General features: G+C 38.2%; 1 protein-coding gene across 13 annotated transcripts in view; it reads left to right on the top strand.

Moving 5' to 3' along the window:
* The first annotated feature begins 3,254 nt into the window (after positions 1 to 3,254).
* The window catches only part of TCERG1 (transcription elongation regulator 1), a 51,878-nt gene continuing 32,644 nt past the window's right edge, over positions 3,255 to 22,488 (top strand). For 3 of the 13 annotated variants that reach the window (XR_011464840.1, XM_070374558.1, XM_070374559.1), the window contains exons 1-7: positions 3,255 to 3,399; positions 9,361 to 9,586; positions 11,792 to 11,944; positions 12,919 to 13,264; positions 13,565 to 13,684; positions 17,570 to 17,812; positions 22,013 to 22,075. Coding sequence is in view for 12 of the 13 variants with exons in the window: in XM_070374558.1 (XP_070230659.1) it covers positions 3,341 to 3,399; positions 9,361 to 9,586; positions 11,792 to 11,944; positions 12,919 to 13,264; positions 13,565 to 13,684; positions 17,570 to 17,812; positions 22,013 to 22,075 (1,210 nt within the window). In the remaining variant the exon portion in view is untranslated. The remainder of the gene's footprint in view (positions 3,400 to 9,360; positions 9,587 to 11,791; positions 11,945 to 12,918; positions 13,265 to 13,564; positions 13,685 to 17,569; positions 17,813 to 22,012; positions 22,076 to 22,488) is intronic. The other 10 variants (XM_070374562.1, XM_005906615.3, XM_070374565.1 and 7 more) reach the window with 6 other exon arrangements.

The following is a 22,488-nucleotide window of genomic DNA, read 5'->3' on the forward strand; positions in this document are numbered from 1 at the left end:
CAAAGGCTTTGGCATAGTCAATAAAGCAGAAATAGATGTTTTTCTGGAACTCTCTTACTTTTTCCATGATCCAGTGGATGTTGGTGATTTGATCTCTGGTTCCTCTGCCTTTTCTAAAACCAGCTTGAACATCAGGAAGTTCACAGTTCACATATTGCTGAAGTCTGGCTTGGAGAATTTTCAGCATTACTTTACTAGCATGTGAGATGAGTGCTATTGTGCAGTAGTTTGAGCATTCTTTGGCATTGCCTTTCTTTGGGATTGGAATGAAAACTGACCTTTTCCAGTCCTGTGGCCACTGCTGAGTTTTCCAAATTTGCTGGCATATTGAGTGCAGCACTTTCACAGCATCATCTTTCAGGATTTGGAATAGCTCAACTGGAATTCCATCACCTCCACTAGCTTTGCTCATAGTGATGCTTTCTAAGGCCCACTTGACTTCCCATTCCAGGATGTCTGGCTCTAGGTCAGTGATCACTCCATCGTGATTATCTTGGTCGTGAAGACCTTTTTTGCACAGTTCTTCTGTGTATTCTTGCCATCTCTTCTTAATATCTTCTGCTTCTGTTAGGTCCATACCATTTCTGTCCTTTATCGAGCTCATCTTTGCATGAAATGTTCCTTTGGTAGCTCTGATTTTCTTGAAGAGATCTCTAGTCTTTCCCATTCTGTTGTTTTCCTCTATTTCTTTGCATTGATCGCTGAAGAAGGCTTTCTTATCTCTTCTTGCTATTCTTTGGAACTTTGCATTCAGATGTTTATATCTTTCCTTTTCTCCTTTTCTTTTCGCTTCTCTTCTTTTCACAGCTATTTGTAAGGCCTCCCCAGACAGCCATTTTGCTTTTTTGCATTTCTTTTCCATGGGGATGGTCTTGATCCCTGTCTCCTGTACAATGTCACGAACCTCATTCCATAGTTCATCAGGCACTCTATCTATCAGATCTAGGCCCTTAAATCTATTTCTCACTTCCACTGTATAATCATAAGGGATTTGATTTAGGTCATACCTGAATGGTCTAGTGGTTTTCCCTACTTTCTTCAATTTAAGTCTGAATTTGCCAATAAGGAGTTCATGGTCTGAGCCACAGTCAGCTCCTGGTCTTGTTTTTGCTGACTGTATAGAGCTTCTCCATCTTTGGGTGCAAAGAATATAATCAATCTGATTTTGGTGTTGACCATATGGTGATGTCCATGTGTAGAGTCTTCTCTTGTGTTGTTGGAAGAGGGTGTTTGTTATGACCAGTACATATTCTTGGCAAAACTCTATTTGTCTTTGCCCTGCTTCATTCCATATTCCAAGGCCAAATTTGCCTGTTACTTCAGATGTTTCTTGACTTCCATGGAACAACAGACTGGTTCCAAATAGGAAAAGGAGTACGTCAAGGCTGTATATTGTCACCCTGTTTATTTAACTTATATGCAGAGTACATCATGAGAAACGCTGGACTGGAAGAAACACAAGCTGGAATCAAGATTGCCAGGAGAAATATCAATAATCTCAGATATGCAGATGACACCACCCTTATGGCAGAAAGTGAAGAGGAACTACAAAGCCTCTTGATGAAAGTGAAAGAGGAGAGTGAAAAAATTGGCTTAAAACTCAACATTCAGAAAACAAAGATCATGGCATCCGGTCCCATCACTTCATGGGAAATAGATGGGGAAACAGTGGAAACAGTGTCAGCCTTTATTTTTCTGGGCTCCAAAATCACTGCAGATGGTGACTGCAGCCATGAAATTAAAATTAAAAGAAATTAATTACTCCTTGGAAGGAAAGTTATCACCAACCTAGATAGCATATTCAAAAGCAGAGACATTACTTTGCCAACAAAGGTTTGTCTAGTCAAGGCTATGGTTTTTCCTGTGGTCATGTATGGATGTGAGAGTTGGACTGTGAAGAAGGCTGAGCGCCGAAGAATTGATGCTTTTGAACTGTAGTGTTGGAGAAGACTCTTGAGAGTCCCTTGGACTGCAAGGAGATCCAACCGGTTCATCCTGAAGGAGATCAGCCCTGGGATTTCTTTGGAAGGAATGATGGTAAAGCTGAAACTCCAGTGCTTTGGCCACCTCATGCGAAGAGTTGACTCATTCGAAAAGACTCTGATGCTGGGAGGGATTGGGGGCAAGAGGAGAAGGGGACAACAGAGGATGAGATGGCTGGATGGCATCACTGACTGGATGGACATGAGTCTGAGTTAATTCCGGGAGTTGGTGATGGACAGGGAGGCCTGGTGTGCTGCGATTCATGGGGTCGCAAAGAGTTGGACACGACTGAGTGACTGATCTGATCTGATTTTATCTGAATGGTGGAATTCCTCTTCATCGTGCCTTTGAAACCCCAGTATCCGAAGGTTTTTGTTTTTAATAAAAAGTTTAATAAATATTCAGAATTCCTCGGGTATTTAAAGTGAAAGTGAAGTCTCTCAGTTGTGTCCGACTCTTTGAGACCCCATTGACAGTAGCCTACCAGGCTCTGCCGTCCATGGGATTTTCCAGGCAAGAATACTGGAGTGGGCTGCCATTTCCTTCTCCAGGGGATCTTCCCAACCCAGGGATCGAACCTGGGTCTCCTGCATTGCAGACAGACGCTTTACCTTCTGAGCCACCAGGGAAGTATTAGGGTATGCTAATTTTACACAAGTATACTTTAAAATTGAAGGACGTATGGTTTAAATTATAAATTGCCAAGACGTTTCCTTCCCCCAACTTAATAGAGCAATTTGTAACACTTATCAGCCTGCAACTAATTATTGAATACAGTTTAACAGGTATTCTTGTGGTTAGTAATGTATCATTTAATAACACGGGTATAAACTGGTGGCCCCTTAGGACTCTAGATTCTAAAAATCTGGGAAATAGCTCGTTTCTACAACAACTCTGTGATTGGTTTACCGGCGACCCAGGTCGATTTTTCATTGGCTCACTCAATAGAAATGGTCAAGGCCCGAGCCAATATGACCGGTACGAGGACAATATGGCCCCACAATTGGCTTTCCTGGAAGCCGACAGACACGTGGCTACCGCAGGCCTAGCCGTACGTGGGAGGACCTAGTTTCGCTAACCTCGAGAGGGCGCCGGCGGCTCCTCGTTGCTAGTGTCTCGTTTTCCCATAAAGCCTCTGAGCGACCAATCAACTGACTGTCTCCATACCGCTTTTAAAGTCGGCGGGCCCTTTCACCAATAATAAGGCAGACACCACCCTCAGCTCGGCGATTGATGGAGAGTTTGACAAATCACCTCACAAGTCTCCGCTATCTCCGCCTTTCTCTCACGGGATTGACGATCCACCCGACCAATAGGGGACGCCCAGTCGGCGGGTGGATGAAAGCGGCCCTCTGTAATGGCGGAGCGTGGTGGGGACGGGGGAGACGGTGAGCGATTCAACCCCGGGGAGCTCAGGTAAGGGCACTGCTCCGCCTTACATCTCGGCGCTCCGACGTCCCAGAGGCTAAGCCTGCTGCACGGAGAACCGAGGTGGAGGGTGGACTGAGGAGGCGCGGCGGCCAAGAGCCCGGACCGCATGGGGTTGGAGAAGGGGGAAGGGAAGGCGGCTTGAATGAGACCGGGCCGGGTTTCGGCCGCGGCCTCCTGTGGGTTCTCGGGGCGCTCATTTCCGTTTTCGTGGGGCCCAGGCGCCCCTCGCAGCTTGCGGCCCACAGGCTGGGTCCGGGGTTCCCGCTTTGGGGCCCCGCCTCAGACGCAGTCCGCCTCCGCTTGGGCGGCCCTCAGCCTGACTCCCGGCTTGGCGCCGCCGCGGGCCCAGTTTTCCTCCCTGAAGCCCTCCATGCCGCGGGGCAACTCCTCGGCGCCCTGGCTCGGCCTTCTTCACGTCCTCCGCCGCCTTTTGGTGTCCCCGCGTCCGCCTGGTTCCTTTTTGCCCACGTCGCTTGCTTTCCTTTAACTTCACGCGGCCTCCCTTTCTCATCGTTTGATCCCTTATCCCGAGTTTATGAGGAGTAACAATAGCGGCAGTCATTTGTTTCGTGCTTCCGAGAGCCAGAGAGCCTTTTCCTTAGTGTTTTCTCTTGTGATCCTCACACCCACCTTTTGGAGTAGTTGCTCTTCTGGTTTTGCAGGCCCCGGAGCAAGAGCCACCTTCAGTTAAGTGACTTACCCATCCTTCAGGTGAGGAAACTGACCTAGAGCCAGGTGTCTTTGGTAGAATCTTGGCTTCAGGAAGTGGCTTGAACGCAGGCAGCCAGGCTTGGGAGCCTGCACTTTTCTATCCTCACTTCTAGTCGTCTGCCCACACTGTCTCCCTAAGGACGGCAGCAATGACCTTTCTCGCCCTGGTTTCTGGGCTGCCTCTGGAATTTTTAATTGTCTTGGAGAGAGAAGTCTTTAATCAGTGGTTTTTAGGGAAAACGAGGTACAGAGCTTTACGTCTGTTTGATACTTTATCTTTTTCTTGGGTGGAAAAAAATGGCATCTCAGATGTTTAGCCCCCATTCTGATTTGTGCCCGTTGTCATTCTTTGAGAATGAGGAAGAGTAGAAAAAGTTATGATGACTCTAGCATTGTCTAGAGCTCCAGATAAAATTGTATAAGGAAACTGGGTATTGTTACTAAAGTTTTCAGGGGGGAAAAATCATGTCTTTGAGATGATGAGTTGTCAAAAATTTTTTAGTTTGACAGGAATAAAGTCTTATTTCAGGGATGGATCTCAAATCTTTAAACCCCACGTATATACTTCAATACTAAGTGATCAGAGTGCATTGCCAGGGTCGTTTAGTATTTAGTGATGAAAGGGTTATACCTGATTCTTATCTCAAGAGGTACTTAAGCTAGCCTTATGGATTGATTTGGAAACATTACTTTGCATTTAAGAGAGTATCTTTCTTCAGTTTTACAGTGAGTAGCCTTTTAGATTTTATTAATAGTAAGTGTAGACGCTGCTGCAAAACTGATTTGAATAGTGCTTTAAATTAGGTGTTCTCTTGCAAATGTTTCATGCCTTAACTTCTGGGGTTGGAAATTCCTTCCACAGCATGTGGTACAGACTTTTATTTTAGCATTTCTCATGGTTTAAGAGGAATTAGTTTTTTGTGGCCTCTGAGTACAGAAATTGGGGCTTAATTTTTTGCATTTGTATTCTGAATATACGTTATGGTGTTGTCACCGTCATAGTGCCCCACGAATCAGGTTTTCAGGTATATATATCGTAAATAAATTGTTATAGGAGATTTAGAGATGGTCCATTTATTGGACTCACATTTATTGTGTGCTATATAAGAGTCACTGACCTAGGTGCTGGCAGTAGTCTTGAACCGGACTAAAATCCTTTGTCCTCTGGGAGCTTCCATGCTAATTAAGATTGATCTAAATTTCAAACTAACCACACCAGATGAGGAAATCAGCCTACAAGTGTGAAGAGACTACACAAAGTCACTGGGTCCGGATTAAAACCTAGGTCTCCTCACTTAGTCTACTTTATAATTTGCTTCCCATATATCAGCATTTAAAAATTTTGCTCCGTTGTGCTAAAGTATTTGCAGTGCTTACCATTGGGAAGATTGCATATCTAGATATAGTACTTCTAGGGAAATAATTTGTTCTTGTAAAAAATTTTTTCTGCATTTCTGTTCATGCATGTACGCTTCTATTTTCGTAAAGATCCAAAGTGGTAGGAATGCGAATAATCCACAATAGGATTTATTTGGAGATCCAAATACCTTTCTATTCCTTTATGAGTAAGGATCATTAAGATAACTTTTAGAGTCATGTTGGTACAGATACTTTACCCAGGGCCTTTATTTACTTATTAATGCTTTATGACTTATGACAAGGTGCTTGTCTGAATTTCCTCAACTGTACACTGGGAATAAGAATACGCTGGTGTTACCACTAACTAACATGAAACAAGTTCTTTTTCTGTGCTATAGTTTCCTTTGTAAAACCGGTGCCAAACTTATCTCATTGAGTTTTTATGATGATTGAAAGACTTAGTACATGTACTAAGTACATGGACTTAGTACATAATGTCCCTATAACTGCTTGGTATAGAAAAAATACCTAGGGTTCACTCTCATTATTAAAACAGTAATTGAACACCTGCCTTCTGGGCTCTGGGAGACATCAATATACTAAAGAGAAAATACTAGTGAGTATAGGTAATATAAAACTAAATAAATGTGAGGATTTTTTTCATAGCATTTACCTCATAGTTGTAAACTCAGATTGGATAATGAGATAGAAAGGAGGTGGGAGAGACTAAGGTGGGAAAGAACTTTGAGCTTTAACTGAAGAATGAGAGAGTCTGTTACATAAAGCTCTGGGGAAAAGCACGCCAGGCAGAGGAAGCAAGTGCAGAGGCTTCAGGGTAATGAAGTAGTTGATCAAAAGGATTAGAGTCTGTAGAGAGATCAGCAAGGGCCAGGTTATATAGAGCCTGCTAATAATGATTATAATAATATTAATACTGCTACTAATATTAATACTGTTTAACAAGGTAATTTTAGTAGTCACTAAATTATGGTTTTTGATTGCTACTATTACTATACTGATGTTGTAGTAACAGCAATAATAATTAATAAAAATGTGCTGAGCACTGTTCCAAGTACTTCATTAGCTTCTTTAACCCTCACTGCAGGTAAGGTTGTTGTGATAAAGTGCATATGAAGAGCTCAGCACATGTGCTATACATATCTGACATAAGAAAATGGCAGCTTGAGGCTGTCGATAGAGGAAATTATGTGAATTTTGCTAGCATTTTCACTGCAGACATTTGAAAGCATCTAGCTTTTCAGGTAGAGTACTATGCTAGGTTTTGTGGGAGAATGAAAGTAATGATGGTTAAAATAGTTCACTGTGTCCCAGGTACCATCCTAAATGTTTCACGGGGATTATCTTATTAAACAGAGAGAGAGAGAGAGGTTTCATTTCTGTCCCCACTGCCCCTCACTTACATCTGAGTATATTCAGGTTCAGAAAATAGGTAAGAAGCCTGAAACAGAAGGCAGAGCCCTGGTTTGACTTGCCATGGTTTTAGAGCCTAAAATACTTAACTTCAAGTTAGAGCTAGAAAGTGTGACATTCAAAAGAAAGAAATAATGTATAGCTGAAGGCTGAGATGGAATATCTTTCCTTGGTGAAGATTTTTCCTGTCCCAAAGGTTAAGACATTGCTTCGGTAACAGTGACCCATCAGCGTTTTGGGAGTGCGTGTAATTTGAAAAAGGCTGATTATTGTTTCTGCAGTCACTGCTTTTAACTCATACTTCTACCATTGGAGTGTAGGATGATTTGCAGATTTGGTGAAATATGTTTGGTATAGTAGTTCTGGATGTGTTTACAATCCTTGTGCTCTCCTAGAAGGCAAGTTGGTTCTTTTATTAGGATTTTTTTTAATGTCTGAATTGAACTACGATGTGGAAAATTTAGAGAAAGTTGAAAGGGTAGTCTTAAGCACAGGGTTGAAAAATGTAGGAAAGTTGGAAGAATCTGGTGAGGCGAGAGTGTCAGAATGATTATTATCAGATGCACATGAGGATATAATTGTTAATCTTCTCCTGAGCACTGGAATGTAAATTTCATGTTTATAATGGAGAGAATTATTGTAGCTAGTAGGTAGACTGTGATAGGTGCTCAGTAAATTCACTATGGCATATTATAGTAAAGATTTTTATAAGATTCTACATACCCTATTTATAAGGTACAGTATCACCTACATATTCATTGGTTCATTCAGCAAATACTACTGAGCCCTGCTATGGGCAGGCATAAATAACTATGTGCTGGGGATATAAAGGTGAACAGGACAGACAATTCTTGCTCTAAAGGGGCTAACATAGACAGCATGGTGTAGTATATAAGAGCCTTTCGCCTGTGTTTGAATTTTGGAGAAGTAAATGGCAACCCACTCCAGTATTCATGCCTGGAAAATCCCATAGACCGAGGAGCCTGGTAGGCTACAGTCCATGGAGTCGCAAAGAGTCAGACACGACTGAGCGACTTCACTTTCACTTCACTTTACCACTGAACCAGCTGTGTGGCCTTGGATAAGTTGTTTTACTTTTGTGTGCCTTAATCTGTAAAGTGAGGTTGATAAAATCTTATTTCAGAGTTAGGTTGATTGTGTGAATGCTAAGTTGCTTCAGTTGTGTCCAACTTTTTGTGACCCTGTGGACTGTAGCAGGTCAGGCTCCTCTGTCCATGGGATTCTCCAGGCAAGGATACTGGAGTGGGTTCCCACATCCTCCATCAGGAGATCTTCCTGACCCAGATCTTTTATGTCTCCTGCATTGGCAAGCTGGTTCTTTACCACTAGCACCACCTGGGAAGCCCAGTAAGCATTTGTAAGAGTGAAAACATTAGTAAAAAAAAAAAAAAAGGCACTTAGGAGATAGAGAACACCATCTAATGTGATATTGCTTATCTGCTTGAATGCCATGGAGAAAGTAAAGAAGGTGTTTAGCTAGAGATTGAAGACTGGGGTGGGGTGAAAACAGTACAGAAGTACAGTACAGTACAGAAGGGCATTCCCTTTTATATGAGAATGCTAATTATGTCTTAAGCTGTTAGCCTCCCCTGCTATAAAAACCTTGTATTTAGAAGTAGCTTCAAGGTTCCAAAAAGTTGCAAAAACAAAAATAGTATGCTTAATGTTAATATTTTACCTGTTCTGCTTTGTTGCTTGGTCACGTATGTGCTCTCTGTTACCCTGAACCATTTGTGGTAAAGGGTCACACACACCATGGCCCTTTACCTATAAATACTCCAGTGCTTGTTTTCTGAGAATAGTGATCTTCTCTGGGACAGCACTGTTACCTGCTTTGTAAATTTGCACTGATAAAAAGTAATCTTTTGCCTTTATTCCAGTGTTGTCTGTTAATGCATTATGTTCTTTATCGTATTTCTTCTCTCTAGTTTAGTATCCTGTCTAGAGTTGGAATTGTATTGTCATGTCTCTTTGGCTTCCTTTAATCTAGAACATTTCCACAACTTTCCTTTTTTCTTCTTTTTATAACAGCATTTCTGAAGAATATACTCCCTGCTCCCCACTTTGTAATAGAACATTATTTTGTGTTTGTCTAATAACTCATTATGTTGAGGTTAAACATTCTTGCTTGGAATAGGTGGTATTGTGTCCCTCTCAGTTGTGTTAGGTCAGTTTCTCTATTGCATAGTGTTTTGTTTATCCTTATTTCTATTGTAAGAAACATGTGGAAAGATATATTAAGACCATGCAAATAACCCCCTCATTTCCTCCTAGATTTGGTGTCCATTGATACAGTGATACAAAATGATGACTTTCCAACTCTGCTTGCTCTTAAGGGCTTTAAAAATTGATGTAATCAGAGTTTAGTAGCTATATTTTTCTTACTTTGAGAAAGAAAATTTTATTCATTGGTTTCCCATACAGGATGGCTCAACAGCAGGCCTTGAGGTTCCGAGGCCCAGCTCCCCCACCAAACGCAGTGATGCGAGGCCCACCACCTCTGATGCGACCTCCTCCACCTTTTGGTATGATGCGAGGCCCTCCTCCACCACCTCGGCCCCCATTTGGACGTCCCCCTTTTGATCCTAATATGCCACCAATGCCTCCTCCAGGAGGGATTCCTCCACCTATGGGCCCTCCACACCTTCAGGTAAAGAATGTAGAGATAGCTATTTCTTTGTTGGTGTTAGTATCAATAGTATGTATGAGTTTTGTATGTATGAATAAAACTTGTATTCTTGGGTTTATAGGAGAATGAGAACTAAAGAGAACATCTTTATACTAATGTGTTGCTTCAAAAGCACTGATAATGATAATTAGTATGGAAATTCAGAATGGAAATTTATATGGTGATGAAAAAATATGTATATTAGGATTGAATAAGGTAGTTCTAACTTGCTTTCATCTCTGACAGTTGTCTTTAATAATCTTCTTGATGGGAAATGATATTTGAAAGCTTATGTGTAAAGAGAGGGAAGTTTGTTTTCAATGATATACATTACTAATGAGTTTATATATATTTATATATTCCTGAAGAATTCTTTCCACGAATGATCCCTAGTATAGAATCTAGAATGTGACAATCAGCACATTTTGTAAGCACAGTATTTGAATTTTTTTCCTTTCCTAGGAAAAAATATGAATGTCTCACAGTTTTAGAAACAGAATTTTTGTGAAATTTCCTTAAATGAAAATTTTCCTAGTGTTTTAGCCTGAAGCATATATCCTTTAGTGAAGTTATGAAGGTATCAACTCTCAAATACCTACTTTTGAGATTATATTCTTTTTGACTGTTTCTGAGTTTTCCGTTTATTTAACCTATACAGTTCTGAAACCAAATACAGTAGTATCATATGCCTTCTGTTAGCTTAGATAATCAAGAATGAATTTACTAAAAATAGAGATAATGAGGTACTATTTAAGTGATGTTAGCTCTCATAGAATTGTGTGTATGGCAGAAACACCAGATTTTAGTACTTTGCTTAGTTATTTTGTTGCCCTCCTAGAATAAGCCTGTCCCTCCTTTCCCCCTAGCCCTCTTAAACAGTTAAATGGTTTTATATTTTCTTTAGAATTAGAATATGAAGTAACTTTTTGACTTGTTGACTGTGGTATAACTTGTTACGTGTGAATTTACTCTATTTTGTGCCTTTAAGAGTTAAACCTCTTTGTGGAATATTATAAAATGTAATGGGTTAATGTAACCCTCTAATGGAAATATATCAGATGTTGTAATGGGATGCTTCCTAATGTGATGCTTTTTTTGGTCTTGATGGACCATTGTGTGATTTTACTTTAAATCCAAATGATTTTCAGATACTGTGTAGCATATATTTGGAATGAATATTTTATAGAACATGGGCCTGTGTGCTGATTGATGCTTGAAAGACAGTCATTTGAATCTAGAAACACGAGTATGGAAAAGAAAACTTTTTTAGGAAAAAAAGTAACTTTCACATTATTGGCATAGTGTCAATTCCATTATCCAGATTAAGATGCTTTGGATAATTAAGTTCTAATGTTACTTGTAGATTATAGAGGAAATCTTTTAATCCCTGTTCAAAATCTGTTTTCAGAATTGCAGACCTTTTTTCTACTTTAGTGAGTAAGATATAGCAGTTACAGTTAAATTCTTTGGTTCAGGATCTTGGGTTGAGTCAGCAGTCATTGAAGGAATTATGAGGGATAGTGTTGAATCAGTAATGGTTTCGGGAGATTTATTTTTTTAATTGTAATATATACCATTTAGATTCTTTTCACAAAAGTAAAGTGAATAATTATTTTACTGTATCTTTTAAACTTACTAATGTTAGCATCTTTGGTGAGCTACATTATTATTATTTGAAAACTAGGAAATAAATGTTTTCCTAGCTAATAATTTTTTCCATATAGGAAAAGAGAATAAAAGGTTAGGTATATCTGATTTTTCTTTTTAAGTTATTACTTGTTATTTGTAAAATAACATTTCTCTTATAGTTTGTTGGTTCCTGTTGTAGGTGAGCTGTCAAGGCATTGGGTGGCTGGTGTTAAGAGAATCAGTTTTTTTCTTCTGAAAGTAATGTAGTGCCCAATATATGAAATAGCAGTTAAGGTATAAATAATAAAGCAAAACTCACCTATAATTCTACAACCCAGAGATGACTGTTATTAGTATCTTGACATACTTTCTTCTAGTCTGTTTAGTAATCATTTTTATTACAGAAAAACTTTGCTTACACAACAACCTAGGTAAATGTATTTGAATTGACTATAAAGCTAATTTCTCTTACAGTGCCTTACCTTTTGGGTAGAATTTAGTAATAATTTGAAGGAAAAAAGACAAACACAAGTGACATTACTTCTTGTGAATTAACAGAGACCACCTTTCATGCCTCCACCCATGGGAACCATGCCTCCTCCTCCTGGTATGATGTTTCCACCAGGAATGCCTCCCGTGACTGCTCCTGGTACTCCAGCACTGCCTCCTACTGAGGAGATATGGGTTGAAAATAAAACTCCAGATGGGAAGGTAAATTATGAAATGTATTTAGGTTGTTATCTTCTTGGTGACAGAAGAGTAAAACCTGGGAATTTGGCAGATTGAAATCAGTGACTATATCCTTGCCAATTAAGAATGAAACTCAAGTAAGCCAGGGTAGGGCAGGACTCTAGGAAAGGTTCACTTGGTTGGACTTCTGCACAGACGTAAGGTGGCCTGGAGCACTATCATAGGTTTGCCTGTGATTCTGAAACCTGTGTTTTTAAATACACACCTTAGGTCCCCTGACAGCTCTCAGGTTTAGTGTTTACTGGGAGAACTTACAGGACTCAGCAGGTAGTTGTATTTGCAGCTATGACTAATTATAGAAAAAGGATACAAAGCAAAACCAGCAAAGAAAAAAAAGGTGCATGGGGCGGAGTCTGGAGGAAACCAAGCACAAGCTTTCAGGAGTCCTTTCAGTTGGAGTCTCATAAGAGTGTGTTTAATTCCTGTGCCATGGAATTGTGAAAACACTGGTAAAGTGTTGTCTGCCAGGGACGCTATCCTGAGCTGAGGAATCAAAGTTTTCATTGGGGACTGGTCCCATATCTGGTACCATCTGCCTTACACTTACCAAATTCCAGACTTTAGAAGGAAGGCAGGTATAGAGCATAAACTGCATTGTTTGCGTAAGTAGTTGAGCCATTCCTATCAGTTAGGGAATGGTGGACAATGGCTTTCTAAGGATAGCGGTCTTAGATCTGCTGTGTTAACTATGCACAAAACATAGCCTTGGTTCTCCTTTTTTGATGTGTTAAAAATACAGTATGCTCTTTATAGAAAATTGAGGGAAAAGGAAAAAGTGAAAAATTACCAATAATCTCATATGAACAGCTGATTCTGATGTACTTTCTCTTTTCTAGGTTTTTAAAAAAATACTATTTAAGACAAAATATCATTGTATTATTTATAAATGATAGTTGACAGGTTCTTTGAAACTGATGATTTTCCTTCTTCTGCAGGTTTATTATTATAATGCTCGGACACGTGAATCTGCATGGACCAAGCCAGATGGAGTTAAGGTTATTCAGCAGTCAGAACTGACACCTATGCTTGCAGCCCAGGCGCAGGTTCAGGCCCAGGCCCAGGCCCAAGCACAAGCTCAAGCACAGGCGCAGGCCCAGGCGCAGGCGCAGGCCCAGGCCCAGGTGCAGGCGCAAGTGCAAGTGCAAGCACAGGCAGTTGGTGCTTCCACCCCTACGACCAGTAGCCCAGCGCCTGCAGTATCTACTTCAGCATCATCGTCAACCCCATCCTCTACCACTTCCACCACCACAACTGCCTCTTCAGTTTCGCAGACAGTATCAAGTGAGTATTGGTCAGCATGTGTTTTCATTTAGGGACTAGAGAAATGGACAAGTAGGAATGCATTCCCATATGGTCCTAGTTTAAGTATTATCCTTGATATTATTTAAAATACATTTTTGACATTAAGACTTTTGGCTAAAAAGAACAGAAATTTATATTAGTAGAAAAAATTATTTGTTCAATTGAAATTCATGAAGCTAAACTGGAAAAGTGCAGAGTTAGCTGTTCAACTTGGCCAACAGTAATGTTGGGTGCTGTGGATTTGCAAAATAAGTGTGAGTCTTGGCCCCTATCTTGCAGAGTTTCCAGTTTTTCTAATTGAGGAGGCAAGAAAAATGCATGTGAAACAATTAGAAAATAGTGTGCAGAGTTATACAGCGAAGCTAGAAGATATAAGAATTCAAGAAAACGGAGAGACAAGTGAGTGGACTACATGGGTATTGAGATGGATCATAAAGGGTGTGTAATAGGATTTGAATAGGTTCAAAATTTCAGAGAGGTGTTTCAGATGGGGGAAACATAGGTCAGGAAATGACGGTAAATATAGTTTGTAAGATTGTTAGGTGGGAGGCTTTTTATTAGGTAATATATTGAATAAGAGACCAGGTTATGGAGAGTTTTAAGAACCAGGCAGATAAGTGAGGCAGGCAGGCGCTAGGTGGTTTGTATAAATTTAGTATTCTGTAAGATTTTTTTCTTGTGCTCATTTTCTGGTTAATGTTGAAATTGGGGAAACTTAGGAAAACTTGCAGTAATCTTGTTTAAAGGTAGCTAGGTCTCGGAATGATGTGCAGGCAGATGTAATGAGGACTTGAGTTAGAAGCAGTCCAAAAGGTAAGAGAACTTTCAGGTATGAAATCACAGAAGCCCAAAGGTACGTCTTTTCTCTAAAGATTAGCAGTGATGAATAGACTTCAGGGGTGAGGAGAGAAGAATGTTAATTTGCTTAAAAGACTGTCATTAATATTTATGATACTATTTCTGGGTTTATTTTTTTAAAATATATAAATACTGTACTTATTCTGCAGGTTCAGATTGAGCACCCAAATATTTAAATAATTTTATTGATTTGATTATTTAATATGATATGAAGATACATAGTTATCCTTATAAGGGAATTACAATCCTAAGAGTCTTTTCCTACCTGGATAATAGGTGAGAATAAGGGGGAAAAAAGAAACTCTTCTCCCTCCCCCAGTAGCTTTGGGGACTAGGGAATTATTAGTGTATATTACTTTATAAGAAATAAGAGAAATCTAGTCATTTTAAAAATTCAAATTTGATTTTATTTACACAAGTAGTAACTGAAGTAGTAAGGTACCTGTGTAAGGGAGACAGTTTTTTTAAAGGCCCTATCTGATACTTTTCAGATAGCTTGGGAGAAAATATACTTAATAGAAAGATGTAAATAATGCTTTATTAGTCTGATTTCTTCTGTAGCTATGTTGACTTCTGAAAATTTAGAAGTTTAGCAGTGATACCAGCTAGTTGGTTGAGGATCTTTGCCTTTTTATAGGCAAATGTTTCTTAAACCTGTGCGGCAAGGCAAAAAGCTGCCAGTTTTTATGGGGTACTTTTGGTCGAAATGGGAGACGGAGATCGTTAAAAGCATTGTGGTTCTGTGGGGGAGGCTCTGTGTTGATTCTGTTGTTTTCCCTGTCTTCTTCGGAAAGAGAATCCGTAGTATTTGTTAAGGAAAGTGGATAGCCAAAAACTTTGAACTGTTCTCTATATATTCCATTTCTGTATTGGAATGGTCTATCAGTAGGCCCATAGGTGTCTTGTGGTTATTAACCATTCTATTCAGAATTCCTGTTTTTTTTTTTTTTGCATACTCTTCAGTGATAGAAAGGAAGGTCTTTATTCTAAGAACAAAACAGTGAAATCTTGTTCTTTTTACTGCCTTTAAACATCAGTTTTGATGTTGTCTTTCAGTATTCCTGACATCTATTTTTATTTCGCTTGATTCAGTCATGAAGTGTTACCATACTATAATTCTTAGTATAATTCTTACTATAATTCTTAGAATTCTTTTTCCATCTCTTAGAGGCAGTCACTTGTCTTTAGTTAAGGTCCGAGGCTGGATTAGTAGTATATTTTGAGTTCTAGTGTTACACTAGTCATTTTAGCAAATGAAGCTAATAGAAATTTACTTATTATAAAGTCCTAGCTACCATTCTCCCAGCTCCTCATTTAATTTTAATTCTTTTATTTCCTTTGTCCCTTTTCTGTCATGACTCCCGGCCCCTAATCAAATTCAGAAAATCCTGTTTCAGCAAGAGGATGAGTGAATAGTTTCTGCCATCTCCATTGGTGTACCTTTCCCCTTGAAATTTGATCCCTTTCTAACTCATTTTCCTGATTCCAGTACTTTATATCATAATTTTAACAAATATTACTAAGTACTATTACCATAATACTTTGAAAAAATGTAATTCTATTAACTGCAGTGTAAATCTGGGTAAATGGAACTGAAAATTAAGGAGTTTATATTTTAACCCCAGTTGAGCCTAAACTCGTTTTATCTTGTGCAAATTTGTGAAAAATGCTGATGAAATCCTACTTCTCAGGGAAGTTGGGAAATAACTAGATATATTTTCAGCCATTGCAGTAGATTACAAATGATAAATGGTATATGTATGGGACTGGGCAAATGTTGCATGTAATTTGTATTTTTCACACTGTTATAAAATTATATTAATATGATACTGTACCCTAAGGCTAGGTCTATGCTAGACCACCAATTCATTCCTGGGCCCCTGAAGATACTTGTTTGGCCCTGCTGTCTATTTAGCCAAGGTGAGTCCCTCATTAACAAGTATGAAATTGCACACATCTTCCCAGCCTAAGTGAGTTTTTCATTGTTAGGAGCTGAAGGAAAGATAGTGACACATTTTTCAGTTGAATTATTGGGTGGTTTGCATTAGACAGTGTGCTTTCCCTTAGAATAAAATTGGCATAAAGGTTGGGAAAGCACTGTTTTATTTATAAATTTGATGAATTCATTCTTAGTCCAGTATAGGTAAAGTTTGACATTTTTCCTTCTGTCAAGATAAAGATGACGTATTTGTTACCAATGAATTATAAAAACAAATTTTGTTTTGGAACTAGATGGTTTAGTTCTGTGCAATATTATATTTGAGAACTGAAACTTTAAAGGAGAGAAATACGAATTTTGTATATTTCGAGAGTCACAATTTGATTTTATGTGCGATTACCAGGGGTGAAATGTTTTTATTTTTCATATCTAAAAAAGAATGTATTAGCAGAACCAGATTATCCTGAATTTCACATTCTCCTGGTCTCACATTGGAAACCTGAGTGGTTTTTTTTTTCCTCTTTTTTTAACCTTTTTATTTTGAAATAATTACAAAGAAACCCTTTTTTTTTTACTCCATTTGTTCATATCCAGTCAGTCATTAGTTATTGCATATCTTTTTCCCTCTGTTCTTCCTTTCTTGGACAACTTCAGATGTGTTGAAATTGATTTTCACATCTCTGTTTTTCCTTTTCTTCCTATGCATCTGCCAGGTTAATTCATCAAATGAACAGTGATTATTACTCTTTCATTCAGAAACCTTCATTCTGCCTCCACTCATCCCTTTTACATTCATGAAGTCACATAAATAACACGTGAATGCATTCTTATTAAAAAAGAAAAATCAAACTCTGAAGCATGTGTAGTAAAAATAAAAGGGTATATACAGATACAGTTTGGTGTTCATTCTTTTAGATTATGTCTCTGCATTTACATGAGTTCTTCCCTTTCCCTCCCCAGTCGAGTGCAAACGCATAAGTTGTGTGTTCAAGGCCTCCCAATTTATGCTTCTTGCCTACCTTTCCAGCTGTAATTTACTGGTTCTGTTGATATGCCTAGTGTTTGACTAGTTAACTGCTTGCCTTCTGTTTTCTAAACAAGTCCTTTTTGTCCCCTACTCTTTGCTTTTACTCAGTTTTCTCACCACTTGCTTATTTTCTCTTTTCACTTTGTCATTTTCCTTGTTAAAATCATAATCTTTCAAGGCCTATCATCACAGTATGAAATTTTCTGTACCGTCTCACAATAGAAGTGGTCTTTGGGTCTTGATTCACACTCCTGTACATTTATCCCATCTCACTTTGTATTTTAGTTATTATTTGTGTTTCATTTAACTATTTTCAAGCTTCTTGAAGACAGAGACCTTGTTATAAATACCTTTCAGTGCATGGAATGGGCCCTTAAATACTGAATGAGTGAATGATGAATGAGTATAGTAAAATCGTTTATGAACGAGTGATACATATTTTTGTTTTATTTCTTATCAGCACCCACAACACAAGATCAGACCCCAAGTTCTGCTGTTTCAGTTGCCACGCCTACAGTTAGTGTTTCAACTCCTGCTCCTACAGCCACACCTGTGCAAACCGTTCCTCAGCCGCACCCCCAGACGTTACCTCCTGCTGTTCCGCATTCAGTGCCTCAGCCAGCAGCAGCAATCCCTGCTTTTCCACCAGTCATGGTACCTCCGTTTCGTGTTCCCCTTCCTGGCATGCCAATTCCACTTCCAGGTAACCAACAGATGATAACAGTTTCTCCAGTTATGTTTTCATATTGTCAGTTAGTTTGTTCTCATGTGTCTGTTACATTTGAAATTTGCCTTGAATCTCACTTGTTTGAAACATTTTTGAAAGATTCATGGCTAACTGCAATATTTTCTCTTCAGTTTTGGTAAATGTCCTTTTTTGTTATTGTTGTTTACATGTCTTAAAATTAGAGCCACATTTAAAGCTACACTCGTTTTGGATAATGGCCTCAATGAATTAAAAGTGATCATCTTTTTGTGTAAATGTGTTCTAAATGCCATATTTTAAGGGATTGACTGTATGAAGTTAAGAAATCACGTGATAAGAGTTACCACAAGTGATTTATATATCATCCATTGGTCCAAGCACTTTACGTGTAATAAGTCATGTAATTTTCACCACCATCTTAGGAGGTAGATACACAGACAGGTTAAGGTTACTTGCCCATGGTCACATAGCTGCTGATAAGGTGTTGGGGTTTGAGTCTGGGCACTTCAGATCCAAATACTATGCTCATAATAATGATGTTATACTGAGAAAAAACTGTGAGTCATGTAATTTAAAAAATTCATGTGAAACAAAACGCGTGCTTCCCCTGTAACAATTGTGAAGTATAACATATACCACTTAAATGTTTACATAATTGCAGTGAATTCATGTGTTTTATTTTCTTAGGGGAAATCATTTCAACTAGAAAAGGAATTAAAAGATTTGGAGTAAAGTTTTTCCCCATAGGAATTAAACAATGATAGTGTTCAGCATCCTAAATATGAGAGTGTTTGCTGTTGTCAGACACATTTGCTCCTTAATCCATCGTCTGTTCTCCTAGATTTATAGTTGAAAATATTGATCCCTTAAAGAGGTCAGGGCTTCCCTGGTGGCTCAGACAGTAAAGAATCTGCCTGCAGTTCAGGAAACCCAGTTTGGATCTCTGGGTTGGGAAGGTCCCCTGGAGGAGGAAATGGCAACCCATTTCAAGATTCTTGCCTGGGAAATCCCATGGACAGAGGAGCCTGGTGGGCTATAGTCCATAGTTGGACATGACTGAGCGACTGACACTTTAACTAAAGAGGTCAAGTTTACAAGGCTAGTTTGTAGCAAAGATGAATAGAACCTAGGCCTCCTGTCTCCTAATTTCAGGTTCTTTCCACCTGACTGCTACTTTATTGCATTATTTTTTATGTAAAATAGGGTTGTGATACAGCTGTTATGAGTTGTACACATGAATCATCACTGTTGCTCTAATTGTCTATTTCCTTGTATTTGAAAAGAACACTTTCAGCTATTATACCTGAGCAAGAAGCCAAAAATTTAAGAATTAGTGGGTTTTTTAGAAAATCTTTTTCATGTTCTTGTAGTGTTAGATAATGCATAGTATATGATATTTAAGAAACTGAAATCATTTGAAAGTAAGAAGAAAATAAAAAAATTTTCTCAAATACTAGGTATTACCCTTTTTCGAAATTAAAGATAAACAGCTAGATACTTTCCTCTTTGGAGTACTCTTTGTAGAAAATGAAGTGATAAATGGATAAAAGCATGACATAACCTCTTGCAATCTTGGTCTGCTTTAGGGCCAGGACAGTGTTAAGACCAGATCCTGAATTCTGAGTCATCTTAAGGATCTGGGGTTGTTAATTCTGTAGAGAGAAGATTGAGAGGTAGCATAATAACATATGAAACATTGGAAAGGCTGTTAGCTAAAAGAGTTTAGTTTTGCTGTGGAGGTTCTTAATAGTACCAGTGAGTAGCAAAGAGTAGCTACTCTTTGCTAATATCAAAGAGTAGCCAAAATTATTTTTATAGGAAGTGGAATTTTGTCACAATAAAATCCCTTCAGTTACAGCTGTCTTTGAATATCTTGGTCTTCTCTGGCCCTCACCCACCATTGAATTTTAGAACAGTTGGTAAACATTTGAGTTACCAGATGAGGTAGCACCTATGAAGTTTGGCAGCAAAAAACATTTAATAAATGGCAGCCATTAATGACATTTTGTAGGTCAGTTGGAAGACAACCTGAATTAGATAATCTACAAAACTTTGTGCATGATACCAAAGATTCTTTGGAGAGGGAACTAATTTTTTATAGAAAGTAATATTAATATTTTTGAAGTAATATTTGTTGAATATTTGTAGTAAGGTAAATGGGGGATTTGGATGTAATTTATCTTGGAGCCTTAAATGCTGTTTGAAACAGCAGTGTATGGCTCTGAGGATGATTAAAGAGGGGATGCTCAAACAAAGTGAAGGAAAGGAGTGGAAGAGTTAGGTGTAAAATAAAACCTTCAGAGGTGGGCTTTGGGATAGTGAATTGGATTAGGATTATAGGATTTCTACTGTAAAATCTTATTTGCAATTTTAAGAAGCTTATAGTCAGTGACATCAGGATTATCCAGAATACTAAATGGAATTTTCTAATTTCCTGGTAGAACATAATTTGAGGATGGATGGAGTTGTAGGAAAATTGAACCAATGCTCCTTTTAAAAAGAAGACTAAAAATTTAGCCCTTTGGTTGTTTTGTGAGTCTTCATGGTGTGCATATAGTCACCCTCAGAAAACCTCAATTTGGTCTTTTTAACATGAGAAGAAACAGACATGTTCTTTTATCGTGACCTATAATATTGATAGTCAAATACAAGAGTTCTCTGTTGGCTCAGTTGATATTAGACAATGGCAGTTAGGCCTAAATATCAGTAGGTAGGATTTTCTTCTGTTTTAGTTGTATAGTTGAAATTATGTATTGGGGAATGTCTTTAGGAACAATCTTTGAGAATAAAGTTCATATATTCTAAGAATTGAATTTCTAGTGCTGGCTTACTAGGCTCAGTGGTCCTGCAGATGGCAGTATTTATACTAATTTAAACCTAATACATGTTGTAACTTCCTTAACCAAATGAATTTTTCCATTGCTTTCTTTAAACATGGAAAATAAAACTGTACATATAGCTACTCAGCATGCTTTTATGGTCCAGTGCATTTGTTTTAGTTTCAGTGTTAATAGAAGGTTTAGCTTTGTTTTTATTTAAAATGTAATTAAGAAGTTAAGGCAGTTTGCAAAAATTGGCAGTATTTTTGTGTGTGTGTGAGTGAACATAGGCACATTATTTATAAACCCAGGAGTTTAGCTTAAATTTTTTTCTCTGAATCATGAAGAATTTCTTTTCATGTACTTTGTGGGGAAAATAGTTTATTCTTTTTAATTTTTGTCAGTACTAAAATAGGTTTAGTATTTTTTTAGCCAAAACAAATAGAAAATTAAATTTAATTTCCAAACCCTTTGCCTTTTCCTTAAAAAATTTTAAAAAATTCACTCTCTAATTTCAAATTTCCTCAACTAAAAAATCTTACGTTTCCAGCTTTTCCTTTCATTCCCTTTTTATCATTATTGTAATGCATCGTGATGAGGCTTCATTCTTCTTCTAATGTACGTAATTTCCATTCCTTTAGCCAGCTTAAACAAATTGAGGTTTCTAAATTAATCAACCCATGTAGTCATCAGTGGGGCTGTATTTTTCTTAATTCGTTAGCCTGTCTCCACAGTGTCCCAAGCCCATGGCATTCCACAGAGCAGGCACTACACGTGGATATTCTGTCTTTAGTTGAATGCTACCCTCCTCTTCATCCTTGCCCTTTTATTATTTGCAGTAGAATATTTGGGTCTGTCTCCTACTTAGTTTTCTTCCTTGCTCTCACCCTCTTTGTCCTACCTTACTGTTCTCCTTTTGCATGGTTGTGCTCCATGCCTCTGCTTCTGCATGTAGTTCCCACTTAGCAGCAGCACAGAGAAGGTATCTTGTCAGTGCCATGCTGTGTCTGCCTTTCACTGGTTTCTTAAGCAGCATGGACTTGATATCCTGTGGGAAAATGTCCCACATGGAAACCTGTTATGCATATGTAATGAAGGGACTCTTCCTTTGTTGACTTTAAACTCTTGAGACTCCTTCAAAAATTACCAGCTGGTTTGATAAAAAGGTAATTGATGCTATAACTTAGAACTAGTTATCATTGAATTTGGCACCACTTCCCATAAAATGTCAAACAGAAAGAAAGTCTACTCCATCCTTGGTCTTTTTCATTTGGAAATAACATTCTAAATTGTAGTGGTAAATTATTTCCCTGAATCCCAGTGGTAGCCGACATACAATGGCAGCTTTCCAACGTATGCTTGCTTATCCATTTTACAGGTGTAGCAATGATGCAAATAGTCAGCTGCCCGTATGTAAAGACAGTCGCTACCACCAAGACCGGTAATTTTTAAAACCATCTTAGTTTGTTTTGTCTGTAAGTTGGCATGGTAGTGAATGTTGTTGTTTATCCTTTTATTTATTTATTTTGCCCAAGTGAGTGGATTTTTTTTATATTTTTCTTTTTAATGAGCAGTATAAATGCAGTTGTCATATTTGGCCAACACTTAATTTTCCCAGTTGCCTGTAGTATTAGCTTTGTTGGTTCACAAAAGCAAATAAGGTCAGATCACTTTATATCTTGATTTCTGTAATAAGTGTAAACAACTTCATTCTCATATTCATAACATTTAATTTTATTTTTGATGTGTGTTTTTAAGTTAAATATAAAAAAATCATTTCCATGTGTAAAGTGATGTGATTATGCTTGCATGCTAGTGAGTTTATGTGTGTGAATATTTGTGTGTTTATAGTGT

This window comes from Bos mutus, chromosome 7 (assembly GCF_027580195.1).
Source record: "Bos mutus isolate GX-2022 chromosome 7, NWIPB_WYAK_1.1, whole genome shotgun sequence".
Taxonomy (NCBI): domain Eukaryota; kingdom Metazoa; phylum Chordata; class Mammalia; order Artiodactyla; family Bovidae; genus Bos; species Bos mutus.